At 47.6% G+C, this 20,435-nt stretch overlaps 1 protein-coding gene and 1 non-coding gene across 3 annotated transcripts; one reads left to right on the top strand and one right to left on the bottom strand.

Annotated features, from left to right (window-relative positions):
• Positions 1 to 3,176: 3,176 nt before the first annotated feature.
• Positions 3,177 to 3,321, bottom strand: LOC133233135 (small nucleolar RNA SNORA1). The gene has a single exon (XR_009731611.1). It is a non-coding gene; the product is annotated as a small nucleolar RNA SNORA1 (small nucleolar RNA).
• Positions 3,322 to 9,623: 6,302 nt separating this feature from the next.
• LOC133232039 (asialoglycoprotein receptor 1-like) lies at positions 9,624 to 14,994 on the top strand. Of its 2 annotated transcripts, none has more exons than XM_061390956.1 (9): positions 9,624 to 9,822; positions 10,105 to 10,188; positions 11,530 to 11,646; positions 11,786 to 11,881; positions 11,953 to 12,024; positions 12,243 to 12,329; positions 12,418 to 12,569; positions 12,644 to 12,750; positions 12,889 to 14,994. In XM_061390956.1, exons 2-9 carry the CDS (start codon positions 10,122 to 10,124, stop codon positions 13,049 to 13,051), a joined length of 861 nt encoding a protein of 286 aa, XP_061246940.1. In that variant the 5' UTR covers positions 9,624 to 9,822; positions 10,105 to 10,121; the 3' UTR covers positions 13,052 to 14,994. The 2 variants fall into 2 exon arrangements, with proteins under 2 accessions (XP_061246940.1, XP_061246941.1); XM_061390957.1 differs by having other exon boundaries at positions 9,624 to 9,826.
• The last annotated feature ends 5,441 nt before the right edge of the window (positions 14,995 to 20,435 follow it).

The following is a 20,435-nucleotide window of genomic DNA, read 5'->3' as shown; positions in this document are numbered from 1 at the left end:
ATCAAGGCTCCAGCAAAGAATGGGCCTGGGGTGGGGGCGGGGCTGGAGTTCCATCCTAGGTCCCTGATAGAGCCAGGAAGAGGAGCTGCAAACGTAGCCCAGCCCTGACCCCTCTTCTGAGCCGTCTCAGCCTTGTCGGGCAGCCTAGAGTCTGCTGTCAGTCTCTAAAGAAAAACAGAAGACAGTTCATTCATGTTCATGGAGCTCTGTGGACAGAGCTGGGCTCTGGCAATGACCTTCACAGAAGTGTGCCCATAAGAAATGCTGCATAATTATTCATTGGATTTCTTTTTTTTTTTAATTTGATTTCTCTATGTCTGCCCCCTCTCTGTAGGAGATATTTGAAGCAATTTTGCAGATAATAAGGGTGGGGAAATAGAATGCGATACCAAAGATAAAAATAGAAACAGATGTGTTAGCTATGAGGATGAATATGATTTCTGAACTTCCTGGTACACAAGGCAAAAAGGGAAATGCTGCTGCTGCTAAGTCGCTTCAGTCGTGTCCAACTCTGTGCGACCCCATAGACGGCGGCCCACCAGGCTCCCCCGTCCCTGGGATTCTCCAGGCAAGAACACTGGAGTGGGTTGCCATTTCCTTCTCCAAAAGGGAAAAGTGAAAGTGAAGTCACTCAGTCATGTCCGACTCTTCTCGACCCCATGGTCGTCAGCCTACCAGGCTCCTCCGTCCATGGGATTTTCCAGGCAAGAGTACTGGAGTGGGGTGCCATTGCCTTCTCCAAAAGGGGGAAATGGTCCATTATATATATGTATATGTGCATATGTGTATGTATGTGGGCTTCCCTCTTGGTGCAGATGGTAAAGACTGCCTGCAATGCAGGAGACCCTGGTTTGATCCCTGGGTCAGGGAAGATCCTCTGGAAAAGGTATTGGCAACCCACTCCAATATTCTTGCCTGGAGAATCCCATGGACTGAGGAGCTGGCAGACTACATCCATGGGGTCCCAAAGAGTCCAACATGACTAAGCGACTAAGAATGCATACGTGCATATATGTATATGCATACATATAAAATATATTACGAAGGAGAAAATGTGGTTCTTTCAGGGAGTCAGATGTTCCTGGCTTTTGGTCCTAACTGAAGCTTCTCAGGTGCTCTGTTGGATACTGTTCCCAGCTTCCCTTCTGCCACAGTTCATATGCTTGACAGGCTCCTCTTACTCCAGCCTCAACTACAGCATAAATGAGCCATTGCTGGCACCTCTGGGGGGATCCCACCTACCCATTTCTCTCTCATTCAGGGACCCCAGAAAGGAAGGCTGAGGTGGGGTGGTTAAGTCCTGAACTGTGCAGAAGGGCAGTTTTTGTAGCCATTCCTGACAAAGTTAAGAGTTGGATGGAAAAGACTAACCCTCAGGGGCAGTGTGCAGGTGATGGGGGTGAGGAGGTAGGTATGGAAGGGGGTTGGGAGGGTGGGGGGCTGCCCTAGCTTGACTGGATCCAAGGCTAGAGGCACAGGTCCCCAGAGGTGTGACCCTTAAACCAAGGGTCCTCTCTGGACTGCCCCATGGTTTTCTGAGCAGCACTGGATCCAGCAGAGACCAGTCCTGGGGGCCGGGCCCAGCCGTCTGCCTTTCAAGAAACTTCCTAGGTGATTCTGAGGTCTTGCTTGGATGGAAAGCACCACTTTCCCAATAACGCTTCTTTTAGCATGGTTCTGTGTAGGAGCAAATGGTTTGAGGCTGTGCTTACATTCTCTACCATTGGGCCCGAAGGGAGAAAGCTGTGAGCCGAGGAAGGTGTATGCAGGTAATGCATCTGTATCTAAGGGGTTAAGGAGAATTCACCAAGAAGGGGTAAAACCCCCTACTTGTGCATATGTTGTGTTCTAGATTACAGAACTGATACATGTACCTTATAAAACTGCAAATAAATATAGAAATACATATGGTTAAAAAATTCCTTCCCCGTCTCATTCCACGTACCCCTTAGAAGCGTGTTAGCAGTTTGGGATGAATTCTTCCAAATCTATCAAGAGCTCTCTACAGTGGGTTCCCACACAGCTGTCGCTCAGTCGTATCCGACTTTGTGACCCCATGGGCTGCAGCACACCAGGTCTGCCTGTCCCTCACCATCTCCCGAAATTTGCCCAAGTTCATGTCCATCGTATCAGTGATGCTGTCCAGCCATCTCATCTGACGCCCTCTTCTGCCCTCAATCTTTCCCAGCATTAGGGACTTTTCCAATGAGTTCAAAAGCTGACTCCTTCCCCCCTTACCACTTTTATTTATTTTTCAATTTATTATTTTTAAAAAGCCTGTGTCCTCTTCACCCCCGTCTACTTCCTTCAACAAATACTTATTTTGAATCTCCCCTGGTGCCAGGCAGTGTTGAAATGCTGGGGACACAGTATCCCTGCCTTCAGGGCACTTGGGTCTCCTCAGTGGGGACAGGCAGTGGGAAGTAAGGGTGTTCAGGGAATTTAAGGTAATGATTCTGTTGAAGAAAGGAAGTGACTGCTGGGGGTGTGTCTGCTGGTTGACACAGGTTGGTCAGGGAGGTCTCTTCTTGGAGCAGCCTTTGAGTTGAGAGGAGACAAAGTCTGGGGTCGGGGAGTGTGCCAGGTAGAGGAAGTAAAGTAGGAAAAAGTTTGTAGTGTTGAGCAGGAGGAGGTCAGGGAGTGGAGCAGGGTTGGGGGAGAGAGAGAAGTAGAAAGTGGGTCAGAGGAGTCAGCCAGGCCTGAGGCCTTTAGGTGGGTTTTTGGTTTGTTTGTTTTTTTTTTAAGTGTAAAGAGTTTTTTTTTCTTTCTTTTGAATTGTGTATAACATAGGCAAAATTTATCTAAGTCAATAAAATTTTAATGAATTTCGCATTCCTTAAAATTCCACTGATTATTTCCACTGCCATTCACCTTGGTTCCTCCACAGTCATAATCTTCAAAATAAGATAGCTCAAAAAGTTTTGCTCAATCCACAGCTGTTATTTAAGTCAGCCCATAATTCTTTTAGTTGAGCCTCTTTGAGCACCAGTGGAATATGGACACACTTAAAAGTTCCCCACCTGTAATCTTTGGGATCCAATTTCCTCAAGCAGTTTACTTTAAGACTCTAGAAGTTAAATGTAGCAAGTAGGTTGCTATTTATTCCTTCATCTTTCCTAATATTGAAAAGCCTTGTTATATCCAATTTTTACTCATGAGCCTAGCAAAAAAAAAAAAAAGTTAACAGGTCTCACTGTCACCACTGCAATAAAATTACAGTGATGGAGGCAAAACCTGTGTTCTCCATGTAGTCACATTAACATCACGTGGATGTTATAAACGCTGCGAAAAGTCCCCTTGGAGGGCGGTTAAGATGGGAGTGGCCAGGTTGCCCAGGGTCCTGGTGGAGAAGGTACGATAGGGGGCAGTAGAGAGCCAGGGAGGAGGTGGTCATGAGTTTCAGATGAGAGATGCGGTGTCACTCACTGGCCAAAGAGCTTCACTTCTCTGGGTCTTGGTTTCCCTGGCTGTTAAATGGCAACAGTAACCACCTGGTTGGATTCTTGCAAGGAATAAAGGGAAAAAACACATAAAACCGTTGGCACACTGCCTGGTCAAAGGATGGTTGCTCTTGGCCTCTTGATCTATTCTCTGTTACTGAGTAAAATGGAAAGTTAAATAAACTTGGAAGCATTTGGAGTTTTAAAATTTCCTAAAAATTTCACCCTCTAAATCGAAGTAGGAAGGAGGAGTCCCAGAGAAGTCCTGGGTCACAGGGTCCTGGCTGTCCCAGCACAAAAGACAGTGGAGCCAGGGCCAGGACCACCCATGGGAGGGGGAGGGCGTGGGGCAGGTGCGCTCTCACTCTGTCCCAGGGAGGGGATGCTGTAGCCCTTGGGTGGGCTTATCAGGTCACATTTTAAACTCCTGGCACTGAGCTCTTCCAGCCCAAGTGCATCTCCCCAGCCTCTCCTGTCCGCTCCACTCAAGGCCAGGTCAGCCTTGGCTAGACCCGGGGAACCACAGGTCACCCTCTTTGGAAGGTCGGCACTGAGCCTCCTCTGTGCCCCTCTGGCTGTTTGTCATCACCTCTTCTATTGGGGTGCTGGGTATGTGACTCTGCGGCCTGCAGGGTGATGAGAGGCGGCTACAGTTCCAACCTTCTGTGTCTGGGGTCCACTCCAAATGCCAGGTTGAAAGCACTGAGAGTGCTGAGACACCTGGGTGTCAGAGAGACACCCCAGGACCCCAGCTCTGTCCCAGGGAAGTTGCTCACACCCTCTGGGATTTGGGGAAAGACGCGCCGTGCTCTGCTGACCAGCCTTCCCCTCTGAGGCTCTGAGATAATGCAACTCTTGGCTGTCCTGCTAATAACAGTGATAAAAATTGTATGCACAGAGCACATGGTATGTGCCACTGTGCTAAGGGCTTTCCACTCATGAGCGTATTTAACCTTGACCTGACTCTCAGGTGGGCATTAAAGCACTTTCCACATAAAATGAACTCAGATCCATCTTGACAGTGGCCTCCAGGTTCTTTCTGCTGCATTAGTTTTCCATCCCCTTTACATCCTTCCTGGGGACCTCTGGCCATCATAGCCTTCCTTCCCAGTGTCCACACACACCCTGTCCCCGCCAACCCTTTCTTCGTCCTCCGGCTGCCCAGGGCTCTGCCTCCAGCTGCCAGAAAAGCACTTCCCTCTTCCTGACTCACCCTGATAGGAGGCCCAGTCCCCTTTGTCCTTGACCATCTTTAATCTGGCACTTGGGTTCCCCAGATCTGGCCCTGAAGGTCATCCGCACTTCCTGGGGCTCTTTCTTCTGCTTCTCCCCACAGGAGGAAACTCCATCCTGGGCTGCTTTCTTCACTCTGTGCCCTCATCACAGGGCAGCACCCAGGACTCTGGCTTTATCATCACCAGAAATCTCTGGTCTCCACAGGTCCACTCAGTCCTCTGCAAACTTTTGTCCGGGTTACTTTCCCTCTCTGGCCTCAATCCTCACACTTTCTCACTGGGACCAGATCAGCGGCCTCCTGGCTGAGCTCTTTGCCTCTCAGGGGGGCATCTCTGACCCGTTGGCCACCCCAAAGCCAGGGCCATTGCTCAGCTTACAGCTCTGACCTCACCACTACCCTACCTGCAGCTCCTCATGGGCTCCTGTGCGTGCGTGTGTACATGCTAACTCACTTGAGTCATGTCTGACTCTTTGTGACCCCAGGGACTGTAGCCTGCCAGGCTCCTCCTCCCATGGGGATTTCCCAGGCAAGAATACTAGAGTGGGTTGACATGTCACGGGCCGCTATAGTCAGTCTTTAACTTTGTTGTTCAGGCGCCAACATCGGTAAAATGCTTTCAGGTGAGTGTCCCCCAGTGTATATTCACTCATCTGATAATTCTGGCCATTCTGTGGCAGCCAGCCTTCAAGATGGCCCCCGAGTATTCTCACCCCCCTGGCATTCACACTCTTGCGTGGTTCCCCTCTGCACTGAGGAACCATTAGGACATTGTGGAGATGATGGAGCATTACTTCTGAGGCTGGGTCATAGAAGAAATTTCAGCCTCCACTTTGTGCTCTCGGATCATTTGCTCTGGGGGGAGCCAGCTGCCATGTTGTGAGGGCGCTCAAGCACTCCTGTGGAGGGACCTCCTGCCAACAGTCAGCACTCACCTGCCAGTCCTGTGGGTCTCCTTGGAAGCTGGTCCTGCAGTCTCGATCAAGTCTTCAAACAAATGAAGCACTGAATGACATCCGACTGCAACCTCATAAGAGACTCTGAGCTAGAACCAACTGGTTAAGCTGCACCTAGGTTCCTGACCCCCAGAAACTGAGATGATAAATATTCCTTGTTTTAAATTGCTCAGGTTTTGAGGGATCATTTTACAGCAATAGATCACTAATACACATATACTACTGTACAAGTCTATTATGTACATTATAATGCATATCCCCAAGTAGACATCTAAAGAAAAGAGATAAAAACATATATAAAGTTTTTTTTTTTTTTGGCAGGACCATACAACTTTTGAGACTTTAGTCCTCCAACCAGGGATTGAGTCCAGGCCCTCAGCAGTGAAAGCATGGGGTCCTAACCCTTGGGCTGGCAGGAAATTCCCTAAATGTTCTTGCCAGCCTCTTAGTGGATGATCTTGTGACCCCCTTGGGGCGCATGTCCTCCCAGTCAGGAGACCTCTGTGCTCCTGAATGACATTCAAGCTGCTTTCCCCTGAGATTCAAGGCTCTCCTCAGGGCAGCCCAAGCCACCCCTCTGGCCGTTTATCCCACTGAAGAGAAACTTGCTTATTACAACTGATAAAATCCTTCCTGTTCTTTCAGGCCAGCTTCACAGACCTCCTCTAGGGAGCCTTTCTCGACCACCCTGGAGGTGGGATTCCCTGTTTTGGAGCCCAGGCTCTCTGAATTGCTCTCTGCAGGTGCTCGGTATCCTGAGGGGAAGAGTACTCAGAGGGAACAGGGTTGCTCTGCATAATGAGGCGGAGTCCTAAAAGTGGCTCGGACATTCCATGCTGTCCTCCCCAGCACCTGTGAGCATGCTGCCGGCGCTCTCTCAATCATTATGTTGTAGGTAGTGAAACTTACAGATGGCCATACATATTGTACAGGGGGCTGACCTCTAATTCAGCATCCAGTGTATTGTGTCCTTCATCTGGCTTTCTTCAAAGTGTTTTATCACCTCTGACTCCCTTTTATTTTTTTCAATTAAAAAAAATTTTTTTTTAATTCACAAGATCTTTTTTTGGCTGTACCTCACAGGATCTTAGTTCTCTGGCCAGGGATTGAACCTGCACCCCCTGCATTGGAAGCATGGAGTCTTAATGACTGGACCACCGGGGAAGTCCCTTGGACTCCCATTCTTAAGTTTTTGTGTATGTTGTATACACGGCTGACCTTAGGACAGGAAGATTCTCCAGGTGGGCCTAATCTAATCCCACGAGCACAGGGGGAATCAGAGAAATCTGGAGTTCCAAGAGGATACCAGGCACTGTTGCTGACTTTGCAGATGGAGGGGTCATGTGATGAGGAAGGCAGGTGGCCTTGAGGAACAGAGGGTGGCCCCTGGCTGCCAGTCAGCAAGGAGACGGGGTCCTCAGTTCTATAGCTGTGAGGAACTGGATTCTGTCAACAACTGGAATGTATTTGAGAGTAGATTCTTCTTCTCCTTTGCCTCCAGAAATGAATACGGTCCTGCCAGTACCTCTATCTCAGCTTCATGAGACCCTGAGCTGGGAACTCAGCTGGGGTTCCTCTTGGACTTCTGCCCTACAGAGCTGTGAGCTAATAAATGGGTGTCATTTCAAGCCACTACGTTTGGGGTGCGACAGAAAATGAACACATGAAGCTCTGTCTCTGAAGACCTTGCAAAGTATATATTTTCTCTCTCTTTTTTTTGACTGTGCTACACAGCTTACGGGATCTTAGTTCCCCAATCAGGGATCAAACCCTTGCCGCGGCAATGAAAGCACAAAGTCCTAACCGCTGGACCACCAGAGAATTCCCAAGGTATATATTCTTAACGGGACAGATGTAAAGCGTTCTCAGGGTGCATGTGTCTGCCGCCATGTGGCATTGTTTTGTTTTTAGCTACTTCTTGGTTTCTCAGGGTTATCTCTGGTCTCAGAGAGCTGGCTTGTAAGTCAGCCACTGGTGTTTCATGTTGTTTATCTGGCTTTCCTCATGGTGTTTCATCACCTCTGGCTCTCACCCTAAAGTTGTTTGACTTTGGGGTGTTTTTCGTTACTGGTTCACAGACTGCTCCCTAAGCAATGGCTTTGGGAACATGGTTATAGGGTAGAACCAGCTTGTAAGAACATCTTATTCCAGTATAATATGCAAATAGAAGAATGCACAGATCTTCCGTGTATGGCTTTCAGCAGTTTTACAAACTTGCAGCCTTGCAGCCCGCATGCAGATCAAGCAGTGGGACATTTCCATCCCCCAGAAACTCCTTCTAATCCTCACTCCTATAAGGGTGACTGCTATTCTGACCAAAACAGCGTAGGTTTGTTTGCCTGAATAAACCAGATTGTAACTGATAATACCAGAGCAAGCCAAATCAATAGCCCAGTAGTCACCAAAATTACTGGCCACAGTCCCAGTGCATGCAAACAATGTGAGGCTTTTCAAGACACAAACGAGGGTGCAGCCAGGACTTATTTTATGCGAGGCGCGTGTTCCTGAATATCTCACATAATGTAAACTCTTCTAACTCGGGGGGTCTAGTTTTCTCACTGAAGTATCCATAACATAGGATTCTCATGATATCATATTTGGGGTCTAAAGCAAGATTTACTAACGTCATTAACATCGTCCAAATTCTTAAAATTTTTTTTATTGATTATTTTATTTTTGGCTCTGCTGGGTCTTAGTTGCTGTGTGGGCTTTTCTCTAGTTGCAGCGAGTCGGGGCTCCACTCTAGTGGTGCCTGGGCTTCCCATTACAGTGGCTTCTCTTGTGGAGCACAGGCTCTAGGGCTTGTGGGCTCTAGAGCACAAGCTCAGTAGTTGCAGTGCCAGGGCTTAGTTGGCATGTGGGATGTTCCTGGACGAGGGATCAAACCTGTGACTCCTGCATTGGTTGGAGGATTCTTTACCACTGAGCCACCAGGGAAGCCCAGTTTCTAATTTAGCATAATTCCAATTCACACACTCCCAGAATTTAGCCCTCCGTGAACTCTCCATGGGGTTGTGAGGGACCACTTGTAGTATCTCTGGGACCCCGGGGCCCAGCTGTGGTGACAGGATGGGACCCTGGTTCTGGGAGCAGCACACAGGTCCCGGGAGTCCGGCTGTCCACATTCCAGGCTTGCTTCTGCTGTTTGGACTCTGGGTAAGCTCATACCATTCAGGGCCTCAGTTTCCTCATTTCTGAATCAAATAGGGGTGTGCTCTGGGGCTAATGAGAGGAGGTAATGAGGGAAAGGGCTTCCCAGGTGGCTCAGTGGATAAAGAATCCACCTGCAATGCAGGAGATGCAGGTTTGATCCCTGGGTCGGGAAGATCCCCTGGAGGCGGGTATGGCAACTCACTCCAGTATTCTGGCCTGGAGAATCCCATGGACAGAGGAGCCTGGCAGGTTACGGTCCATAAGGTCACAAAGAGTCTGACACGACTGAAGTGACACACACAACAAGGGAGCGCAGAGGAGTCACTGGAGGTTTGCTGGCACTAATCCAGCTGAGTGGGGAAAAGCCTGCCTTCCTGCTGCCCCCACCCCCTGACTCCCAGGCAGCTTGGAGGACTTTACTCCCCAGGAGAGCCATTCAGCCCCAGGCTGGGGTGTCTGGTAGCTGAGCCCCAGGAAGCCAGGCCCAGGCTCAGATGCCAGGGTCATAGGTCTGGATTGGGCAAGAGCAGAGCTCGGCCCCTCTGATCCTGGTCAGAGATATTTGGAGAGATCAACAGTTCTGGGAAATTCAGAGACAGGAAGTAAAAGGGGAGTGGGGCAGAGGGGAACCAGCCAGCTGCACCCCGGCCCCTCCTGGTCTGGACCTCTCCCAAACAGTTCCTTGAGTGGGGTGGCTACATGCAAGGATGGGGGACAGAACAAGGAGGCTCTCCATCCCTGGGAAGGAAAGAGGCAAGCCACCCCCGCTCCCACCCCACAGCCTCCCTGAGTTCCAAATCCATTTCTACCTCTGTTTACGTCCAAAGTCCCGGGCACTGCAGATGCCAGGTTTGGTGTGTTTGGACACACAGTCACACAGACAGGCAGACGCACAGGGCTCAGGGCCCTTGAATGGACCCTGCCCCCTCCCCTCCCACCACCCAGGGCTGTCTGTGCTAATTCTCCAGGCTTCAGCCTGTTTCTTAGCCTGGGATCTGCGCAGGATTGAGGGACCCACAAGTCAACCTTGAGACCTTTGGCAAGTAAAAGGGGAAGAAAGGGGGGTGGGGGGAAGAAAGGAGGTGGTGGAACTAACTGTGGAGTGGGGTGGGGGAGGGGATGAATGAAATCCACGTCTGGAGGGGTGGAGACGGAGTGGAAAAACTTCAGAAGATAGATTTTGGATGTCAGGCCTGGAGGGAACGGGAGCAAGAAGAAAGATCTCCACGCAGTCGCTGACCACCTGGAAAGGGACCGAACCCCACACCCCAGCTCTTCAGCCCCTGCCTCAGCCCTAACACCAGCCTTGACCTGGTCCCAGGCCCAGCTGGCCCTACCATGACAAAGGAGTATCAAGATCTTCAGCATCTGGACAACGAGGAGAATGACCATCAGCACAGAAAAAGTGAGGGGACACCTCCCCCCATTTCTGAAAGGGGAGCATTAGGTGGCTCTCGCCCCGTCCCCTGACCCCGCCTCTCCCTGGGTCTGCCCGGCTCACGAGGTTGGTGGTGTCTCAGCCACCCCTCTTAGGGGAGGTGCAGGGTGTAGGATTGGAGACCCTTTCTTGGTGGCAGTTGTCCCCAGGCTCCTTCATGACCCTCCTGCCCTTCGCCTTGTCACCGACTTCTCAGGACCCTGGGGAGGGGGTTGCCCAGGGGATGTGGGGGTTAACTGCAAGAAGTTAGACCCTCTTCTTCGTTCCTCTTCCAACACCCATGAGCCTTGGCTAAGTGTATGTGTGTGAGTGTGTGTGTGAGTGTGAGTATGTATGAGTGCACAGGTGTCAGGGATCCTTTGGGTCAAGGAGAAAATTTTTGTGGCAGGCCTCAGGGAGTTCTGACTGGAGGAGGATGAGTCAAGCCCTCTTTCTTTCTCCTGCGAGCAGAGATGTTTCTGTTGGGGCTGAGCCAGGATGGAATGCTTGGCAGAAGGGAGTGGGCAGTGCCCTTCAATGGGGGGGGAAGGGACTACCAGCAAAAACGGAGGGGAAGCCCCCGCATTTCAGCTCACTGAGACAGTGCTCCCGGGTGGGCACAACTTGGTCGACCTGAAGTCTGGTTACTCTGACTCCCTGTGCCCAGACAAAGAGGAGTGGGATTCACGGGGAGAGCAAGAAACCCGTTTCTCTTGCCTCACCTGCTAGACTCCCTCGCCCCCAGTCTCCAGCGTGCAAACTCCATTCTCCAGGCTCTGCGTTCTGATGCGGCAGTGACTCGATCTGGCCACTAGGTGCCAGCAAAGGCCTAGAGCCTGGGTTGCTGGGGCTGCTGCTAAGTCGCTTCAGTCCTGTCCGACTCTGTGCGACCCCATAGATGGCAGCCCACCAGGCTCCCCCGCCCCTGGGATTCTCCAGGCAAGAACACTGGAGTGGGTTGCCATTTCCTTCTCCAGTGCATGAAAGTGGGAAGTGAAAGTGAAGTCGCTCAGTTGTGTCCGACTCTTCGTGACCCCATGGACTGCAGCCTACCAGGCTCCTCCACCCATGGGGTTTTCCAGGCAAAAGTACTGGAGTGGGGTGCCATCGCCTTCTCCTAGAGCCTGGGTAGGGCTCCCGCAGAAAGATTCGCACCCCTTCTCACCTCTCGATGCATCCAGCTCCTCCCGGTCACCTACAGCCCAGATTTCTTCATCTATAAAGTCCCTCCTAGTCTCCTAGAGGAGGCTCAGGCTGCCCTCCTCCTAGGACCCCAGAGCTGCCCCAGGCTCCCATCTGTCCCTGAGCCCCTGACCTCCTCTCTTGTAGGGCCACTGCCTCCTCATTCATTCAGTCGGCGTCTCTGCACCGGACCCAGCCTCCTCCTGGTCTCCATGGGCCTTAGCCTCCTGCTGCTAGTCGTTCTCTGTGTGATCGGATCCCAGAGTGGGTTCCCCAGGGGGTAGGGGGTGTTTGGGAAGGGAGCAAGGTGATATGGTGAGGGGGCGGGGGGCAGAAGAGCTGGCTGCTGTGATGTGGGAAGCAGCCCCCTCATTTTGTCCTGTCCGCACCCTCTTCTGCCCAGACTCCAAGCTGCAGGAGGAGCTCAGCGCCCTGAGAGAGACCTTCAGCAACCTCACAGTGAGCACAGAGGCCAAGGTCAAGGCCCTGAGCGTTCAGGGTGAGGAGGGCTGGGGCTGGGGGGCTGGGAACAGTAGGGCCATTGAGACACTGAGCAAGTCTCTTCCCTAGGAGGAAATGTGGGCAGAAAGGTGAAGTCCCTGGAGTCCCAACTGGAGAAACAGCAGCAGGAACTGAATGCAGGTCAGCAAGGGGTGCGTGTATGTGTGAGTGCGCATGCGCTTGCAGGATACGGCGGTCTCTCAGACCAAACCAAGGGGCATTGTGGCAGAAGTATCTGCGATCTATCTTCACGCCCCAGTAGGTAGATGACAGAACCTTCCCAGCCCCCAGTGTTCATCGTGGCTTTCTTGCTTTCCCCTACCCTCATCCCCCTCCACCTCTGCCCTCTGTCTCCCCAGATCACTCCAGCTTGCTGCTCCACGTGAAGCAGTTTGTGTCTGACCTACGAAGCCTGAGCTGTCAGATGGCTGTCCTCCAGGGCAATGGTGAGGGGGTGGGGGTTGCCCAGTCCTGCTTGCCTGCCCAACCCACTTCCTCTCAGCCCCTCACCACCCCCTCTGACTCCCGCCCCAGGCTCTGAAAAAGCCTGCTGCCCAGTGAACTGGATCGATTATGAAGGCAGCTGTTACTGGTTCTCTCGCTCCGGGAAGCCCTGGCCAGAGGCTGAGAAGTACTGCCAGTTGGAGAATGCCCACCTGGTGGTGGTGGGCTCCTGGGAGGAGCAGGTAAGGTTCCGGTAGGGCCTGGCTGGGAGGTTGGCAGATCTAAGGAGAGGTCACCACCCCTCCTCTCTCCCCAGAAATTTATCCAGCACCACATGGGCCCTGTAAATACCTGGATAGGCCTCATGGATCAAAATGGGCCCTGGAAATGGGTGGACGGGACGGACTACGAGACGGGCTTCAAGTGAGTGTGTGTGCCCCTGAGGCTCTGCCCCTCCATCTTCGGCCCATCATCCCAGCCTGGCAGGTCCCGGGGGCCGGGGGTCCACGGCTGGGCTTGGGGTCTCAGGCTCTGGGGTCCACGTCTCTCTGGTTTCTTTAGGAACTGGGCACCAGAGCAGCCAGATGACTGGTATGGGCACGGGCTCGGAGGGGGTGAAGACTGTGCCCACATCACGGTGGACGGCCGCTGGAATGATGACGTCTGCCTGAGGCCCTACCGCTGGGTCTGTGAGGCCCAGCGGGACGGAGGCAATGACAGCTAAGAGCCTCTTCTCCCCTAATTTATTTCCTCAATGCCTTTACCTGCCGTAGGGGCCCTGGTTTGGGGCCCTTCTATCTAGGGGCTTCTGAATTTTCATCTAAGATTTTAGAGGGAAGGGGAAAGGATGGTGTCTGAGGAATGTAGAATGATGTTTAGAGGGGCGAGGAGATTAAAACCCATGCTGCTTTCTATGGTTTGCAGGTTATTATTGTCAACTGGATTTTTTTAGAGTAAAAAGAAAAGAAATATACAAAACATTGAGTTGTCTGCTTGCTGGGGATTAGGAATCGGGAGTGGGCTGGTCAGCACTAGGAAGTCTTGGGCAGGCAATGGGTCATCCTGAGAACTGTCCGTGCTTTGGGCCAAGAGGCCTGGATTTGTTATTTACAGGTATACAATTTAGGGCAAGCTAGTCTGCTTTCTGTGTTTCAGCTGTAAAATAGCGTTATTACTGATTTGTTACTGAACTCAGGTTCAGTTGCTCATCTCTCAAGAATGCAATATTGAGAGATGAGTAAAAGGAACTATGACTTTATTGAGGAAGTTGGCAATCTAGGAAAGAAGGTGACTCATATCCCAAAAAATCAACTCCTCCTTGCCGATCAGGGGGCAAGAGATTTTAAAGGGGAGTTTCATGGGTACATAGGTAGGGCAGGTTTTACGTGCATAACAACAGAGTTAGCTCTGACAATCGTCTTGAAATTGGTCATGCAATGGTCTTCTGGTCAGTGTCATCTTTTTCATATATTTTAAACTTTTTTTTCTTATTTTATTTTTAATATAAACTTTTTTATTTTGTATTGGGGTATAGCCAATTAACACTCAACATTAACACTCAACATAACATAAACTCAACATGCAAAAAATGAAGATCATGGCATCCGGTCCCATCACTTCATGGCAAATAGATGTAGAAACAGAGACTTTATTTTCTTGGGCCCCAAAATCACTGCAGATGGTGACTGCAGCAATGAAATTAAAAGACGCTTGCTCCTTGGAAGAAAAGCTGTGACAAACCTAGATAGCATATTAAAAACCAGAGACATTACTTTGCTGACAAAGGTCCGTCTAGTCAAAGCTATGGTTTTTCTTGTATGGATGTAAGAGTTGGACCATAAAGAAAGCTGAGTGCCGAAGAATTGATGCTTTTGAACTGTGGTATTGGAGAAGACTCTTGAGAGTCCCTTGGACTGCAAGGAGATCAAACCAGTCAATCCTAAAAGAAATCAGTCCTGAATACTCTTTGGAAGGGCTGATGCTGAAGCTGAAGCTCCAATACTTTGACCACCTGATGCAAAGAGCCGACTCATTGGAAAAGACCCCGATGCTGGGAAAGATTGAAGGCAGGAGGAGAAGGGGACGACAGAGGATGAGATGGTTGGATGGCCTCACCGACTCAATGGACATGAGTTTGAGCAAGCTCTGGGAGTTGGAGTGCTGGTGTGCTGAAATCCACGGAGTTGTAAAGAGTCGGACATGACTGAGTGACTGAACTGAACTGATAGCCGATTAACAATGTTGTGATAGTTTTGGGTGAACAGTGAAGGGATTCAGCCATACATATACACTTATCCATTCTCCCCCAAACTCCCCTCCCATCCAGGCTGCCACATAACATTGAGCAGAGTTCCCTGTGCTGTTCAGTAGGTCCTTGTTGGTTATCCATTTAAATTACAGCAGTGTGTACACGTCCATCCCAAACTCTGTAATGTCTTAAGTATAGTTAATCTTCAGTTCTAGAGCTGATTTGTTCCTACAGTTCTTGAACTGTGCAAGATGGAGCAGCTATGTCATGGTTACAGTCAGATCATCATGCAGTTAACTTTTTTCATTTGGTGGCAATTTTAGTATCTGCAAAACAACTCAGGAATATGCATCAGAAACTGTTATCTATGTCCTTCAGGGAGGAACTAAAGATTCTGTGACTGTTGTTCTAATTGTTAACTTCTTGAGCTTGCTCTTTTGTGACTCAGGGGAGGCATGGAGTCTACAGCTTTTTTTTTTTTTTTTAATAAACAAGAGACTGGGGATACAGAGGAGCTTTTGTATCTGGAGGTCCCTGCAGGGTCCTGCTCAGTTTCACTGGGACTATCCTACCTCCAGCAATGCCCACAGGAACAGAACCACCCCAATGTGAACAAAAGCAGCATCCACAGATAGGTAACAAATGCAAAGATGAACCCACAACCCAGAATCACCAACATGGCAGGAAAATCAATAATACCATGGAAGAGAAAGCCCAACAAATAGAACCCACAACCCAGATGGGAGTTAACAGGACAAACAGTTGAAGACTTTATGGACACTTGTGGGTTTATCAATGGACAGCAAGCTCCAGGATATGGTTAAAGGACAGGGAAGCCTGGCGTGCTGCAGTTCATGGGGTCGCAAAGAGTCAGACATGACCGAGCAACTGAACAACAGCAACATGGGTTTATCAACCAATATAGACAAAGTGTTAGCCTACCAACAAAACCTCCACTAATTCTAAAAAGGAGCAATGCTCCAACCACAAAATAAATAAATAAATGAAGTTAGATTTAAATATGAAAGTATAGCCAAAAAAGATCTATCAACATATACATTTCTCACCATCTTTCTAGATAACTTTGAATTTAAGAAAAAATAAAAATGAAAGTCAAGCAGTTTAGAAGTGAACAAGGAGAACTCTGCATACTGAGATTGTGGTACAGTATAAGTACCCAAAGGAAAAGTATATAGACTTAAGTGCATTTATTTTGAAAAAATTGGAAAGGTTGAATGGAAAGAAGCTTAATTTTTAACTCAAGATACTTGAAAAAGAATAACAAAATAGGTCTTCATTGGTGGTTTGGTGGTAAAGAATCTTTCTGCCAATGCCCGGCAAGATCCCACATGCTGCAGAGCAACTAAGCCTGTGCACCACAGTTATTGAGTCTGTGCTCTAAAGTCTGGGAACCACAACTACTACTGAAGCCTGTGCGTGACCTAGAGCCCAACAAGAGAAGCCACTGCAATGAGAAGCCTGCCTGCTACAACCAGAGAAAAAGCCTGCACAGCAATGAAGGCCCAGCACAGTCCAAAATTAATAATTTTAAAAAGAACTTTAGAAAAAGAATGACACAATAAATCCCCCCAAGTAGAAAGAGCTTTTTTTTTTTTTTTTTATTAGCAGGGGCGGGGGAGAAACTTGTTTGTTTTTTTAAAGCAAGACTTAAAACACTAGAAAATAAAAATGTAGATATCATCAATAAAAGAAAATCTGATACTTGGCAAAGGTAGAAAACAAATATGAAGGAGAATAAAGGAAACACAGATGCATAGTTTTACTTTTTAGTTTTTTTGGTTGGAGTATAATTGCTTTACAATGTTGTGTTAGTTACTGCTGTACAACGAAGTGAATCAGCTATATATCCCACATGCTGCACCACAGGGCATGTAGGATCTTAGTTCCCCAACCAGGGATCAAACTTGCACTCCCTGCATTGAAGCGCAGTCTTAACCACTGGACCACCAGGGAAGTACTATTAGACTATATTGCAAAGCCATATTCATAAAGACAGTGTGGTAATGATACAGAACAAATAGACCAATGGCATGGAATAGGGATCTAATGTATGGCATGGTGACCACAATTAACAATACCATACTGTATACTTGAAATTTGCTAAGAGAGTAAATCTTAAGTTTCCTCACCACACACACACACACACACACACACACACACAATTGGTAGTGTGAAGTGATGGATGTGTTAGTTTGCGGGAATCATTTTCCAGTGTAGATGCATATTAAATCACCCTGTTTTACACCTTTAAAAATCGCATTGTACAACTTAAATATACACAATTTTTATTTGTCAGTCATACTTCAATAAACCTGGAAAAAAAACTTCTAAAGCATCTCACACAGAAAAAAAAATCCGCAGTGACTACATGTCCACACATGTAGTGTGGATGCAGAGATGCCTAAAATCAGCATTAAATGAAAAAACTAAAAAACAGAATGCTGCCTAGAACACAAGAACACTGATAAAAATCAATAGTCTACACACACAGTAGCACTACATACATTTCAAGAATCTGTACATTTTCAAGGACATGTCAACCCCATTCAAGTGGTTGCTTAAGGAAGGGAGGAGACTAGGACGGGACCAGGATAAGAGGAGGCATCACTGAGAGAAGGACCTTGAATAGACCGGAGCTGAGCACTGAGAGTGGGCACATTTCACCTCTAGTCCATCTCCAGGAAAAATGTTCATGCACATCTCAGCCTCCACCCTGCTGGGGTCCTTAAAGGGGAGAGATAAGAAACAGGGGCTTCTTATCAGGGCTTCCCTGATAGCTCAGTTGGTAAAGAATCTGCCTGCAATGAAGGAGACCTCGATTTGATTCCTGGGCCGGGAAGATCCACTGGAGAAGGGATAGGCTACCCACTCCAGTGTTCTTGGGTTTCCTTTGTGGCTCAGCTGGTAAAGAATCCACCTGCAATGCAGGAGACCTGGGTTTGATCCCTGGCTTGGGAAGATCCCTTGGAGAAGGGAAAGGTTACCCACTCCAGTATTCTGGGCTGGAGAATTCCATGGACTGTATAGTCCATGGGGTTGCAAAGAGTCGGACATGACTAAACAACTTTCACTTTCAAGAAACAGAACCCAGAAAAAGAGGGGAATCATCACCTGGACTTCGTTGATCCAGAGCGAGAAATAAGAATAAAATGATTAGAAAGAAGGAGGTCAATTTAAAAAATTGCAGACATTATGTATCTCCCATTTTGATGCAATGGGGGCTAAACAACATCACCTGGGAAAGCGTTTTCTAAGAGAACCTTGAACATGAATCTAATTAAGCTTCTAGTGCTATCTACTCACTTACAGGAAATTTAATGGGGAGAGGAGCAGGCACACAGGTATGCATTCTGTCAAATCCAGTAGCGGGTAGATTTTACAGAGCCAATTTCTGGTTTCTTCAACAAATAAATGACAAAGGATACAAAGAAGGAGGGGGAATTGTCATGTATTTAAAAGAGCATTAAGAGGCATTCCAGTATGTGCAATGTGGGGATGTTAGATCCTGATTTGAACACACCAATTGTACAAATACATTACGGGGAAAATAAAAATGAAAATGAACAAATGGAGCCTAATTAAACTTAAAAGCTTTTGCACAGCAAAGGAAATCATAAAAATAAAGACAACACCCAAAATGGAAGAAAATAGTTGCAAAGGAAGTGACCAACAAAGGGTTAACCTGCAAAATATACAAACAGCTCATGCAGCTCAATGTCAAAAAAACCCCAAACAACCCAAAAAAAGATTGGTGGAAGATCTAAATAGGCATTTCTCCAAAGAAGACATACAGATGCCCAAAAGCCCATGAAAAAATGCTTACTGTCACTAATTATTAGAGATATGCAAATAAAAACTACAATGAGGTATCACCTCACACTGATCAGAATGGCCAACACCAAAAATCTACAAACAATAAATCCTAGAAACAGTGTGGTGAAAAGAGAACCCTCCTATACAGTTGCTGGGAATGTAAATTTGTGCAGCCACTATGAAGAAAAGTATGGAGGTTCCTTAAAAAACTAAAACTAGAGTTACCATATAATTCAGCAATTCCACTTCTGGGCATATATCTCGAAAAAAATATAAATCAAAAAGATATGTGCACCTCAGTATTCATTGTAGGTATATTTACAATAGCCAGAACATGGAAGCAACCTAAATACCCATCAGTGGATGAATGGATAAAGAAGATGCAGTATATACATACATGGAGAAGGAAATGGCAACCCACTCCAGTATTCTTGCCTGGAAAATTCCATGGACAGAGGAACCTGGTGGGCTACAGTCCAAGGGGTCGCAAAGAGCTGGCCACGACTGAGCACATCAGCACATATACATACAATGGAATATTACTCAACCATAAAAAAGAATGAAATAATGCCATTTGCAGCAACATGAATGGACCTAAAGATTGTCATACTAAGTGAAGTAAGTCAGACAGAGAAAGGCAAATATATGACATTATTTATATGTTGAATCTAAAAAAAACGGCACAAATGAACTTTATTTCAAAGCAGAAGTAGAGTCATAGTGAAAGTTGAAAGTGAAAGTCTCTCAGTCATGTCTGACTCTTTGCAGCCCCATGGACTATGCAGTCCATGGAATTCTCCAGACCAGAATACTGGAGTGGGTAGCCTTTCCCTTTTCCAAGGGATCTTCCCAACCCAGGGATCAAACCCAGGTCTCCCGTATTGCAGGTGGATTCTTTAACAAGGGAAGCCATAGATATAGAAAATAAACTTATGTTTATTTTCTAAACTTTATTTTCTAGAATGTAGAAAATTTCTAAGATTATGGTACAAGGCGGGAAGGGGGAGAGGGATAAACTGGCAGATTGAGACTGATATATACACACTACCGTATATATACATGGCAGGCAGATTCTTTACCATCTGAGCTACCGGGAAGCCCAGGAAAAGAACAAAAACAAAAAAACAGGTGAGTGTGTGTAGTGCTTCATTCACATCTGATTCTTTGCAACCCTGTGGGCTATAATCTTTTTGGCTCTGGGTTCTACCCCTGGGTCAGGAAAATCCTCTGGAGAAGGGAATGGCTATCCTCTCCAATATTATTCTTTTTTTTTTCATTCCAGTATTCTTGTCTGGAGAATCCCATGAAGAGTAGCCTGGTGGGCTATAGTCCATGGGGTCACAAAGAGTCAGACACGACTAAGCACGCATGCATTAAATCAACTATATGCCAATAAAAATTAAGTTAAAATAAAAATAGAACTTTTTTGAAAAAAGACATAATGGGAATACCAGGTAATTTTGAATACTACCTGGATAAGGCATTATTGTCAGTTATTTTTGGTATAATAGGATGTGTTTTGGTTAAGTTAAAAACAGAATCGGGACTTCCCTGACCATTCAGCGGTTGACTCCGCTCTCCTAGCACAGGTGGCAAGTGTTCAATCCCTTGTTGAGGAATTGAGATCCCGCATGCCACAGGGCACAGCCAAAACACCAGAAGATTCTCTATTTTAGATATCCACGCTGAAATCTTTACAGGTGAAATCACATGTCTGGGATGTGCTCTGAAACAGTTCAGTGGGGTCGGGGGGGCACATTGGGATGGGTGTAGAAGAAACAAAACCCGTCCTATGTTGATGATTGTTGAGGGGAGCGACGGTACTTGGGTGTTCATCGTACTATTCTCTCTCTTTTGTATGTGTTTTATTCACTACAGTTGAAACAGAAAATGCAGATCTGCAGATATGATTTAACAGAAATACAGGACATTGTAGATTTTTTTACAAGTGCAATATGGGGAAATGATATTTTACTTCTCCAGAAAATATGGACAGATTTGACTTCACTAAAATTGGAAACAAGCA

Source organism: Bos javanicus, chromosome 19, assembly GCF_032452875.1.
Source record: "Bos javanicus breed banteng chromosome 19, ARS-OSU_banteng_1.0, whole genome shotgun sequence".
Lineage (NCBI taxonomy): Eukaryota > Metazoa > Chordata > Mammalia > Artiodactyla > Bovidae > Bos > Bos javanicus.
This window is presented reverse-complemented; position numbering and strand designations above follow the sequence as displayed.

What these genes read in the sequence shown, in the direction of transcription:
- LOC133232039 (XM_061390956.1), top strand. Translation starts at nt 10,122, where the DNA reads ATGACAAAGGAGTATCAAGATCTTCAGCATCTGGACAACGAGGAGAAT. An exon ending in GGCTGTCCTCCAGGGCAATG is followed by an intron (nt 12,330 to 12,417) that starts GTGAGGGGGTGG and finishes CTCCCGCCCCAG; the next exon opens with GCTCTGAAAAAGCCTGCTGC. An exon ending in GACTACGAGACGGGCTTCAA is followed by an intron (nt 12,751 to 12,888) that starts GTGAGTGTGTGT and finishes TGGTTTCTTTAG; the next exon opens with GAACTGGGCACCAGAGCAGC.